The sequence below is a fragment of the Crocuta crocuta genome, unplaced genomic scaffold, assembly GCF_008692635.1.
Source record: "Crocuta crocuta isolate KB4526 unplaced genomic scaffold, BGI_CrCroc_1.0 scaffold9, whole genome shotgun sequence".
Classification (NCBI taxonomy): Eukaryota; Metazoa; Chordata; class Mammalia; order Carnivora; family Hyaenidae; genus Crocuta; species Crocuta crocuta.
Window position 1 is genome coordinate 2,180,585 of NW_027551567.1, and position 12,941 is coordinate 2,193,525.

Consider the following 12,941-nt stretch of genomic DNA (forward strand, 5'->3'; position numbering starts at 1 on the left):
TCAGCATTCAAGAGTCTCATATGGTTTGCCTCCCTCCCTCTTCCCCTCCCCCTCCCCCTTCCCCTACTCCTCTCATATGTTCTCTCTCTCTCTCAAGATGAGTAAACATTAAACCAAATAAAACCACAGTGAGATTCCACGTAACTCCTGCTTGAATGGCTAAAATTAAAAAAAAAAACTAGAACAACAACAACAAAACCCTGACAATAGAAAGTGCTAACTAAGGTTGGCAGAACTGAAACTCATACATTGTGGGTGGGCATATAAAATGGTACAGCCATTTTGCAGGCCTGTGTGGCAGTTTCATAAAAATTACATATATACACATCCTCTTTAACCCAGAAATACAGCTGGTAGGTATTAACAGGAAATAATTGACCCATACACATGAGATGTTGCACCTATCTGGTCGTTAGGTAAATTAAAATTAAAACAACAGTAAGATATCCATTCACTTTATATCCTTCAGGATGATAAGAATTAAAAATGTTAATGAGGAGGTGGAGTAATGGGAATTCTTATGTATGTTTTGAGGAGTATAAACTCATTTGGTCACTTTGGAGAGCAAGTAGTCAAGCTGAAGATAAGCCTGCTCTCCAGCCCACCAGTTGTTGCATTGTGATACATCCAACAGGCAGCATCTTAAATGTTTTACCACAGAAAGATGGATAAGTAAATTGTGATTTATTGATAATATCAATACAGAGTTAAAATGAGTGTACTAGACTACATAGAGAAATCTCAAGGGAGGAAAAGGCAAGGAGTAAAATTATACAAATAGCCTGATACCATTTATATGAAGTTTGATATATGCAAAAACATGTAATTATGACATATTAACTTATAGTAAAAATACAGAGTTATGCAGAGGAATGATGAATATATGATTGTCTCTAAGGTAGAATAAGATGTCTCGTTCCAAAAAAAAATTACTGAAAATGATGACACGTATTGAGATATAATAAATCTTGGTGGATTCATAGGTGTTTATTGTATTCTCTAATTTTCTGAGTTTCAAAATGACATCAAAAATACAAAAATAAATGAGAACAAAACAACAGCTAACAGCTGTGGGAGTGGTGACAATGGGAGCCAGCTCTTTTGAGAAGTTTTGCTCCTTCAGATTCCTGTCACCCTTGGCTTCTGGGATTCCAAGCCTCCGTTACACACATTGCTCCAACCTCCATTATACCATCTAAGATCCTTTTCCTGTCAGCCATTCACATTTGTTGATGGGATTGCCTGCCTCAGAAAACATTCATTTGAAGTCTAGGTTTGCTGCTGGCTGTATGTACCTCTGGGCAAGGTAACCTCTCATTCTCAGTCTCCTTGACAATAATTACTAAATGCTAAGTCAATATTTTGAGTGTCTACTTTGTGCTAACCAACTGTGCTAGGTAGGTACACTGGTGAAGACACCTGCTTTAAAAGTGGTTCTCAACCCTGATTCTCAGAATTTCCTGTGAAACTCTTTAAAAAACTAAACCTACCTAGGGCCTACCAGGGGAAGTACTGATTGGAACTAGGGTTAATGCATCAGGCTGGAGTACCTGTTTCTATATCATCTCCTTTGCAAATGATTCCAATACTCAGGAATGGTTGAGAATCATTACCCTGTGGTCTGTTCTCTGGCAGCAGGAATGTTGTTCTCCATCACATCCCTAGAGCCTAGCCAGAGTAGGTGCTCAGTATGTATTTGTTGAATGAATTAAAAAAAGACATTGTCCATCAACAGATGAATGGATCAAGAAGATGTGGTTGATCTATACCATGGAATACTACATGGCAATGAGAAAGAATGAAATCTGGCCATGTGTAGCAACATGGATGGACCTTGAGGGTGTTATGCTGAGCGAAATAAGTCAGACAGAGAAGGACAAATATCATATGTTTGCACGTATAGGAGGATTAGGAGGAACTTGACAGAGGAACAAGGGGGAGAAGAAGGGCGGAAATGGTGGGGGAAAGGGAGAGAGGCAAACCATGAGAGACTCTTGAATGCTGACAAAAACTGAGGACTGATGGATGTGGGGGGAGAGGGGGATGGGCATAGAGGAGGACACTTACGGGGATGAGCACTGAGTGTTATGTGGAAACTAATTTGACAATAAACTATTTGTAAAAAAAAAAAAAGTAAAAAAAAAAAAAAGACATTGTCACTACCCTCTAAAAGTAATAGTTTCAGGGAAGGCAGATAAGCATTTTATAATAAGTATTAAATGAAACAAAATACAATAAAGGATGTCATGTCAGTTGTATAGTGGACATTTAATCATAGTTGAATTCACATCTCTAGCTTTAATCACTTACTTTTAGTCTTGAAAGAAAAGTAAAATTATTTAATCATAATTTTCAGTTGTTTACAGAACTTTTTCTTAAATATTTTTTTTAATGATCTCTACACCCAACATAGGGCTCAGGCTCACAACCCTGAGATTGAGAGTTGCATGCTCTGTCTACTGAGCCAGCCCTGCCCCCAGTTTACAGAGCTCTTATGGATGTTCTGCCATCACCTCAAATCCAGCATTTCTTTTGCCTCTCTCCTCCCTAGACAATCTAACTTCTCTTTTCCAGCTAATTTTTGTCACTGACACTTCCTTCCATTTGCCCAAGCCAGCAGCTCTGCAGTCATCATTGAGTCCTCTTTCTGTGTATTATGTTTTGAAGTACTCCTGTTTCTTCTGGGCCATGTTTTGTGCTCATAGCTTGATGGTGAATCTCTAAGATCTCCATGAGGTGGTAGGTGCAGTGATTAAGAACACAGACTGGTGTCAGGTTGTGGAAGTTTGATTCTAGTTCTATCATTTGCTGGCTTGCTGACCTTAGGTGAATTCATATGTCTGTGCCCTAACCTTTAAACAACCATAAAGTTGTTAAAATTAAGGTGAATAGTAGCTGGATTATAAATGCAGTATAATTGTCAGCTATAGATGCTAAGTATTTTGTCTTTTCAGTTAAGTTGTTGCTACATGAAGACGAATAAGCTAAATATTCCTTTGATGTCCCTTCTTTAGTACCTATCACAGTAGAATGTATATAGGAGGCTTAAAAATACTTGTCAGATTTAAGATTATGGCAGTTATTTTGCGCTATGTTTAATAGTAAAACATTTTTCTTTAAAGCTTGAGAAATAAAATAATTTGAGGACTTCATTAGCATCTAACCTTGTCATCTGAAAATAAAATTAACATACACATGAAATTATAGTGAGGCAAATGAATGTGTTCTTAATGAAATAGTTAACAGAACTCTTTATATTGACAATTGAAATATCTTTTAATAAGTGTAACTTTTTTTTTTTTTAATATTTTTATTTCTAGGAGAGAGAGAGACAGCGTGAACAGGGGAGGGTCAGAGAGAGAGGGAGACACAGACTCTGAAATAGGCTCCAGGCTCTGAGCTGGCTGTCAGCACAGAGCCCGACGCGGGGCTCGAACCCACGAACCGCAAGATCATGACCTAAGCGAAGGTCGGACGCTTAACCGACTAAGCCACCCAGGCGCCCCAATAAGTGTAACTTTCAAAGATGGATAATAATTTTCCTGGGTCCTTTTTTTCCCCAGTCCGATTAAGCATAACAGCCACCTGGAGTGCTTATAAAAATACACATTTCCAGCCCCTAATGCAGATCTTTTAAATCAGAATCTCTATTGGGGTGCCTGGGTGGCTTAGTCGGCTAAGCGTCCGACTTTTGCTTAGGTCATGATCTCGCGGTTCGTGGGTTCGAGCCCCACGTCAGGCTCTGTGCTGACTGCCAGCTCAGAGGCTGGAGCCTGTTTCAGTCTGTGACTCCCTCTCTCTCTGACCCTCCCCTGCTCACTCTTTCTCTCTCCTAGAAATAATAAATAAAAATTAAAAAATAAATAAATAAATAAATAAAATCAGAGTCTCTACAAGTGAGGCCTGAGGATTTATTTACTTTCCTTTTTCCTCCTTTCTAAACCCTGGGTGATTGTTGCGACAATTTTAGTTACTAGTCTAGATAATACTTTCTTTTGAAGGTTACAATTGGATTTCCATAGGCAAAATATTTTAATCCAGCTATTCATATTTCTTTGCCTTATTTCTAAAACACTTCAGGCCTGAGGACTTGCGCCGTGAGTTTGGTCGATATGGCCCTATAGTAGACGTTTACATTCCACTTGACTTCTACACCCGCCGCCCAAGAGGATTTGCTTATGTTCAATATCCTTTGTTTTACTGTGTGCATGTGAATGTACTGTGTATCTGTGCAGATATGCATGTGTATTCAGGAGCTTATGTTATGAGATTAATATTGCCTAATTAAATGTGTTTATTTCTCTATCTCAGAAAATCTAAAGCAGTCCACAGTAGCTGGCAAGCACCCCCCAGTTTGAACCAACCTGTTAGCTAGAAACCAAGCATAAACCGAGCAGGCAAGAAAAAAGGCACCTAAAGTTCAAGCATCGAGGAGTAAAGAGGGAGGGTGGACACAGATATAAAGACCTGGAAGAGGGGAAGTCTTTATCAAGCAAAAGACAAAGCCAACAACAGGTTGAGACTTCGGCTTTCCTACATATATTCAGAGTTCCAGAGTCAAAGCCAAGTCTGATTTTGTTGGTTCTGCATCTCTTATAAAGTCCATCTTGCAAGCCTTAAAGAGTAAAGGTCAAGGTTCAAGATCAAGTGACATTGAGGTAATTGCCAAAGTCTCATTTTGTATTGCATTTCTTGAGCTTTTTTTGTTTTCTATTTTTAAAAAATTAAACTAGTGAACAACCTCCTGAAAAACAGGTAGTCATTTTCTATAGTTTATTTCCATTTTAGTTAGGTTTAATATATAATTTACATAGATAAGGAAGTTTAGTGGGGTATTACAAACCAATATACGTAATTCCAGATGTTCACAGATTGCTTTTGTGTTTCTTTTATAATTATATCCCAAGTAATAAAACATAAAAGTATTTTAAAATAGTAGGTTCAAAAGTAAATATCATTTTTAAAGGTGTAATTAATGTTTTAGGTTACATGTGTCTTTGCAGTTTTGTTTATAATTAATTTTTCCTAAATGTCATATTCAAAAAGGCTTTTAGTGAAAGAGTATTCGTAATTTTAGAATAAAGTCTTCTGTATACTTAAAACCTGATGAATCTTTTACATGAAAGAAAGGAGTGAGTCGTAAACAATTTTTTTTTTATCCTAGCCAATGTTGGACATTTTTCTTTCTCATACCATGTTCTTTCACATTATAAGTGCATATTGCAGCTACACTAATGTGTATATTAGAAGTGTAGTTGCACGTTTGTTTTTGTTCTCTTAGATTCTTGTAAATCATAAGGGGGCATTTGTTTTCATAATAAAAGTGAATTTTTTTCTGATTATATAGATATATATGGGATGTGAGCTTAATAACTTGGAGTTGTTTTTCCTGTTAATTTCATGTCACATGTAAATAATTCTTCCAAAATAATATTTTTACTTGATATCTGATGTTCAAAGTATCCTTAACAACTAGTCATATTTGAAGATGTTCGCGATGCTGAAGATGCTCTTTATAACCTCAATAGAAAGTGGGTATGTGGCCGTCAAATTGAAATACAGTTTGCACAAGGTGATCGAAAAAGTAAGTGTGACTAAACATTAGATCTTGTTTATTCAGCAGAATGAGTTTTAGCTCTGACAGATTTTTTTAAATTTCAAATTCTTTCAGAAAAGAATACTATTTGAGTAGTTGTTACTGAGGTTTTCAGGTAATAAATTATTTCATATTCTAGCACCAGGCCAAATGAAATCAAAAGAACGTCACCCTTGTTCTCCAAGTGATCATAGGCGATCAAGAAGCCCCAGCCAACGGAGAACTCGAAGTAGAAGTTCTTCATGGGGAAGAAATAGGAGACGATCTGATAGCCTTAAAGAGTGAGTACAAAATACAGAAGTATTAAAAACTTAATTTTCTACTTTTTCTGGAAAACATTTAAAGAGTATTCAAAAACAGGCCTGGCTTAGAATCATTTTGTTTAATATACATAAAGGTCAACTGTAAAAAAAAAAAAAAAGATACACTCCTCTCTATTTGAAGTGTATCGTTAATTTAACTTGGGTTTATTGGATACCTTCCAATGTTTTTATTTCATGATAGACTTAATTTTAATCTTTCTTAATAGAAAAGAAATATGTACTGAAGAAAAAAAAATTTTTTAATGTATACTTGACAAATAAAATAGAATTTAAAAAATGAAATTTTCCTAACTGAACACAGTAATTAACAATTTAAGTTCTGATGATTGGGTGCCTGGGTGGCTCAGTTGGTTAAGCGGCCGGCTTCACTCAGGTCATGATCTAGTAGTTTGTGGGTTTGAGCTCTGCTTCGGGCTCATTGCTGATAGCTCAGAGCCTGGAGCCTGCTTCAGATTCTGTGTCTCCCTCTCTCTGTCCCTCCCCAACTCATGCTCTGTCTTTCTCTGTCAAAAATAAATAAACGCTAAAAAAAGTTTTTTTAATAAAAATAAAAAAATAAGTAAGTAAATAAATAAAAACTCATAAGAAATACAATCACTTGTGAAAGGAGGTTGAACTTAAAATTAACATAAATCAATATATTTATAAAAGGTAAATTATTTTCAAAAATAAATTACAAGTATGGTACTATTATAAGAAGACATGAAAATAGTAAGTTTTTTCAGAAAAAGATATATGCAGGTTATTTATTTTGCTAGCTAGGACTTTGTTTCTGTTCGAACAATAGTAAATCACAATGAAAATTAATAACTTGGTGAAGCTATTTAAATAACTGAAATTGTATTAGCATTTTTAAGTTCTTAAATAATTGTAGTATTTTTCTTGAGTTTTAATGCTATAGTTTTTTCGTAGGCATGTAACATTTTAAGGTAAATTTTCCTTAAGAATGATCAGTATTGGGGTTCAGTCAGTGGAGCAGGCAACTCTTGCTCTTGATCTTGGGGTCATGAGTTTGAACCCATGTTGAGTGTAGAGTTTACTATTAAAAAAAAAAACAAAAAAAACAAGGGGCGCCTGGGTGGCTCAGTCAGTTAAGCATCCGACTTCAACTCAGGTCATGATCTCTTGGTCCATGAGTTTGAGCCCCACGTCCAGCTCTATGCTGACAGCTTGGAACCTGGCACCTACTTCAGATTCTGTGTCTCCCTCTCTCTTCCCCTCCACTGCTCATCCTTGTTTTTCTCTCTCTCTCTCAAAGATAAACATTTAAAAAAAATTTTTTTTTAATGTTTTTTATTTCTGAGAGAGAGACAGCATGAAAAGGGGAGGGTCAGAGAGAGGGAGACACAGAATCTTAAACAGCCTCCAGGCTCTGAGCTAGCTGTCAGCACAGAGCCTGATGCGGGGCTTGAACCCATGAACTGTGAGATCATGACCTAAGCCCAAGTCGGACGCTTGGTTTAGGACTGAGCCACCTAGGCGCCCCACATTTAAAAATTATTTTTTAAAAATTATCAGCATTTACACTAATATCCTTTTTCTGTGAGAAATAAGAGCCCTCCTGGGCCACACATAGTACACCTAAGCTCTATACAAGCCCACATAACTTCAGATGAAAGATCACCAGGGCTGCTCAGTTTCTCTCTGGGCCCTCCGTTCCTCAACTCCAAGAGCCTAGCCAAGAAAAAGCCCAGTATACGTATATGTACCAGAGCTAGAAAGTTAGTCTTTGCCCCAGGTTCCTAGATTTAAAAACAAGACTGTGGAGTGATCTGGCTCCAGTCCCTCCAGCCAAGTGGAAGTCAAAGATAAGAAGTGAGAACTACATCTACATTCTATGATTTTTTTAATATCCAGGAATCCTGATTGCTGGAAAATATGGCCCTGTCAGAACTCTACAATCTTGCATATCAGTTCAGTATCTCTCCTTGGGTGTGAACAAATACCTTGATTTGGCCCGTCCTTACGGAGGCATGAAGCAGGGAGGAAGCCCTAAGCACCTTTTATAATTCAGGAGAACCCAGTCAGGATTGAGCCACTACCAAGATTGGTGAAGAAATATTTAGAAATAGTCCTAACAGGAACTTAATCCTTTTTATCGTATTTTCTCTGATAGTATAAGAATATAAACTTCCTTTGCATCTATGGAGAACAGTCAAGTTTATCCATGGCTAAGGGAAAGCCATTTTCCCATTGATTAATTATTTGAGATTTAGACTGATATACAGTTTCTATACTCAAGTACAAAATTATATTTATGGAACTTAAAACATAGAGCAAATCAAGATTTTAAAAAATTTTTACATGCCTTGTATATAGGAAAGCCACACTGATAACAGTGCTACTGCTTCTGATTTCACAGAGGATATAAGGGAGTAATGTTCAACAGTTTACATTACTATGAATTTTATATCTGTATACTGTACACATATTTTATGACTATATATATAACTATACATATATAGAAACTGTACATATACATTTTATCATAAGTTTAGAATGATGCAAGTGGTATGTATAAAATGAATGATTTACAGATCAGAGATCAAAGTAGGTATAATATTGTGCGTAACGCAGCACTGTTGTAACCTACTGAATAATATTCATTGGCCTTTGTGAAAAAGACTTAAGTTTATGAAAGAAAAAAGAAGTAAATTGCCCATTTGACTGATTGGGAATGTCAGTTGTTTGCCAAATGTAATAGAGACATAGTTACCTAGTTTTTCTCCTGATCTAAAAAAGGTGAATATTCACATCATTTTATGCTTTCTAGTGAAAGTAAAGTATGACACTTAGCTGGAGAAAATTCTAAAATGTCTGTCGGATGGTTCAGTTGTTTTGAGTGTCTGACTTCGGCTCAGGTCATGATCTCAAGGTTTGTGGGTTTGAGCCCCACATTGGGCTCACTGCTGTCAGTGCAGAGCCTGCTTGGGATCCTCTTTCCCATTCTCTCTCTGCCCCTCCCTCACTTGTGCTCTCACTCTCAAAAGTAAATAAAACATTAAAAAAATAGGTTTTAGTTGTTTTTAAAAAAGTGTTCATCAATTATCCCAAATCCTCATGGAGTATCAGGAATAGAAAGAACCACATCTTCTTGTAAGACAGTTCTGTTTTGTTTTGTACTCATCATAAAATCATTGCTTAACTTCTCTGACCTCAGGTTTTTTCATTTGTATAATTGTATTAAAGAGAATGTAGATCTTACCTAGCACTCATGATATTCATAAGGATCAATTTTCTGTGTGCATGTGTGCGTGCGTGTGAATGAATCCGTATAAGCCTAACATACTATAAGTAATTACAGTATAAGGGGTATTATCTTAGACTAAAAAGAGGTCTCTTATTTTGTGTTTAGTGGATATGGATTAAAAAAAAAAGACAAAACTAGTGAGGCACCTGGGTGGCTCAGTCAGTTGAATCTTCCTCTTGATTTCAGCTCAGGTCTTGATCTCATGATTTGTAAGTTTGAGCCCCACATCAGGCTCTGTGCTCTCCGCACGGAACCTGCTTTGGATCCTCTGTCTCCTTCTCTCTGCCCTTCCCTCACTCACACTCTTTCTCTCAAAAATAAATAAACATTTAAAAAATTACTCTATTGTTTCTTGATATAATAGTCAGCTGTCAGTCTTAATGTTACTCCTTTAAAGTAAGATGTCTTACTCTCCAGGGTTTACTGAGCTGCTTGAAATTGTGAGTTGATGCCTTTCATTAGTTTAGGAAAATTCGAGGCTATTATCTCTTCAAACATTGCTTCTGCCTCATTCAGTTTTTCTCCTTGGCTGTGTGACTGTGTAGTACCTATCTTTTAGGCTTTGTTCTGGGTTTCTTAAAATTCCTTTTATCTCATTGTGTTTCAGTATATATGTTTTTCTAATAATCTCTTTTATAGTTCAGTTCACTTTTTCTTCTATATCTATATTGATGTTAAATTGATGTAATGACTTTTACATTTCAGATATATATTTTCATTTCTAAAATGTCCATTTGTTTCTTTCTATAGATTCCAGTATTCTGTTGAACTTCTCCATTTTTTTTAACATTTTGCCTGTCTTTTCTTATTTTCTTGAACACATTAGTCATAGTAATTTTTAAAAACTCCTGTCTGAATATCCAAATTACTTTGGGTCTTTTTTTTTTTTTTTTTGACTTTTATTTCCTTAGCTTTTAGCCATTTTTATCTATTTTTGACATATCTCATGGATTTCTTTATTGGATGTTGGACATTGTTGATGGAAACTTGCAGTGCTTTGGATGACATTCTCCAAAGAAAGTTTTCTTTTAGCAGGTGGAGTATTGGCAGGTTACCTTGGTCCCTTCATGGCTTGGTTTGAGGCATTGTTAAGGCTGATCTATTTTAGCTTTACACTTATTTTTATGGCATGGCTCTTACCTGTAGGATACGGCCCTTCTGGGTTCTTAATTGAAAGCCTAGTTTGTTACTCAAGGCTCTTTGACCTTTGGGGGCTTGAACTCCAGCCTCTCTCCCCAGCACCATGTTTCTGATAGAATTTCATCTTAATTCTTGAATCTTCCAACTGCTATTTTTGCTGACCTCGGAGTCTCATTCTCCAAGTGCACAGCTTTTAAAACAGGGCCGCCAGTGACCTGAAGAAAATTGGTAGGCAAATTTTAGGAGGTTTTTTTTGCTGTCATTTTCTCATCTCTGAGATTTTACCTCTTTAGTAAAAAGTAGCCCCTGAATCCTAACTTGTATCTTATGCTTGGTCAAATAGCCATATTCTGGTTGGGTTCAACTCCACCATGCCAAAATTTGGAACACTGTCTTCGTAAAAGATCCATGGTTTATAACCCCTCAAGTTCTGCTAGGGTTGGTTGGTTATTCTCTAATACCTTTAAACAGTTGTCTTACAAACATGGTTTTGCTTCTTTATATAGCTGTTTTCCATGGGAAGATTAGTCTAATACAAGTTGCTTTATCGTGGCGGGATTCAAAAGTCCTACACATTTGGTTTTGGTTTTTGTTAAACCTAAAATAATTACTTTCTNTTTTTTTCCCTTCAGATTTTCATACCTCTTAGAAGTTGTATAACCCAGATTTATTATGCAGGGCATTTTTTCAGAATTGACCTGTATCATAAGATAAACCTAGCAAAGTAAAAATCTTTTAGTCATAGATTGTAGTATAACAAATATTACAAACTTGGTACTTATATTTGAACTAAAAGCATGCATAATAAAATTAAAATTGTTTCTTTTATTTTAATAATAAAATCATAATTAATATTATATAAAATATATAAATTCCTGAAGTTGCTGTTTCTAAACCTATTAAATGTTTTTTGTGTGAAATACATACTCTTTAACATTCTGGATATTTGCAGGTCTCGACACAGGCGATTTTCTTATAGCCAATCTAAATCTCGCTCCAAATCACTACCAAGGCGGTCTACCTCAGCAAGGCAGTCAAGAACTCCAAGAAGGAATTCTGGTTCTAGAGGACGGTCAAGGTCTAAGTCTTTACCAAAAAGATCCAAGTCAATAGGAAAATCACAATCAAGTTCACCTCAAAAGCAGACTAGCTCAGGAACCAAATCAAGATCACATGGAAGACATTCTGACTCCATAGCAAGATCCCCTTGTAAATCTCCCAAGGGTTATACCAATTCTGAAGCTAAAGCACAAACAGCAAAACACTCTCATTTTCGATCACATTCCAGATCTCGGAGTTATCATCATAAAAACAGCTGGTGAACAGCAGCAGAAGAGTGCTATATAGTCTTGAATATAAGTCATTAAACCTTTCATTATGTTAAATAAAAATTCTTCAAGGCTTATAGAAAATGTGAGTTAATTTGGGCATGTGCAACAAATAAAATCTCTCTAGCTTTGGGTTAATAAAGATTTGGTCTCAGTTTGAACGGCCCATACCACAAATTATGATGTGTCTGATGTCACCATTTTATGGACCTTTTTTTGTTTATATTGTGGCAAAAGGGTACTTTTCAAAAGAAATGGGTAAAATGGAACTAATATAGAAAATTCTACTTGGAAATTAAGTATTAGTAATACTGATAGGTTTTACAAAAAGATTTTTACTTTAAAGCACTTTTACTTTCATGTAAAAAATAATTATGACTGTATAATTGCATAGGGAAGACTTAAACTATTTGACACCTTATGTGTCTGTTGTATCTTCTCTTTAAACTTGGGCCAATTCCTTGTGGATATTTGTTCATATTATAAAATTCTGACATTCCTAGAAGAAGAATTTATATAGAGATCAAGAATTCAAAAGATAACTATCTCCTGAGCTCAAAAAAGCTTTTCTTTTTACTGTGTGGAACAGCATAGATAAAGTTGACATTAAATTGCATCCTGTACCATGTTCATTCACTTCAGAAATATCAAAACATATAAAAAATACTGAATTTTGAATGGTTGGAGACTACTCTAAAAATTGTATACAGCACTCATAATCCAAAAATACACATATTAAGCCTTATACATTTGAAGAGTAGTGGTACATTTTGTATAAAAGTCATATTTTATAACATTATTTCTACATACCTACTTTTCATCCACTAAATTTTTTCTTCTTAGAGCTCTAGCTCAAGACTTTAAATTGTATAGAATAAGTCCTATTATTTTTGAAAGTGTTTAGTAACTTGTAGTAAGGAATCCAGGACTGCATCCTCTATAAGCTTTGTGGTATTCAGATTTACTTTACACTGCCCTTCATTTTTATAAACCAAATAACTTTATTGATATTGCTTTTGTAGTTGTTAAAACTGAGAATTTCTTTAAAAATGTGTTTGTAGTTTGTTTTTCAGAGGGTTTTGGTAGTATTTGTGATAAAATGGATTTGCATATGATTATTATAGGGGATATATTTATAGAGTTCTACTTGTGTACTTTGTTGAATTATATTGAAAATTAAAAGTTCTCAGTCCATACAATTAATATTTGTATCTAGAATGCGTAAGAAAAATCTGTCTTATATTTTTGGCATATAGAAGCCAGTGTTGCTTCAATTTTTTTTTATACAAATTCCATTTTTCTTT

At 35.4% G+C, this 12,941-nt stretch overlaps 1 protein-coding gene across 2 annotated transcripts in view; it reads left to right on the forward strand.

Annotated features, from left to right (window-relative positions):
• Positions 1 to 11,817, forward strand: part of SRSF12 (serine and arginine rich splicing factor 12) — a 16,779-nt gene extending 4,962 nt beyond the window's left edge. Inside the window, exons 2-5 of one of the 2 annotated variants that reach the window (XM_077750327.1) lie at positions 4,081 to 4,185; positions 5,481 to 5,584; positions 5,736 to 5,877; positions 11,262 to 11,817. In XM_077750327.1, the coding sequence (XP_077606453.1) occupies positions 4,081 to 4,185; positions 5,481 to 5,584; positions 5,736 to 5,877; positions 11,262 to 11,631 (721 nt within the window). In that variant the 3' untranslated portion in view covers positions 11,632 to 11,817. Of the gene's footprint in view, positions 1 to 4,080; positions 4,186 to 4,352; positions 4,659 to 5,480; positions 5,585 to 5,735; positions 5,878 to 11,261 lie in introns of those variants that run through there. The other variant, XM_077750328.1, reaches the window with a different exon arrangement.
• The last annotated feature ends 1,124 nt before the right edge of the window (positions 11,818 to 12,941 follow it).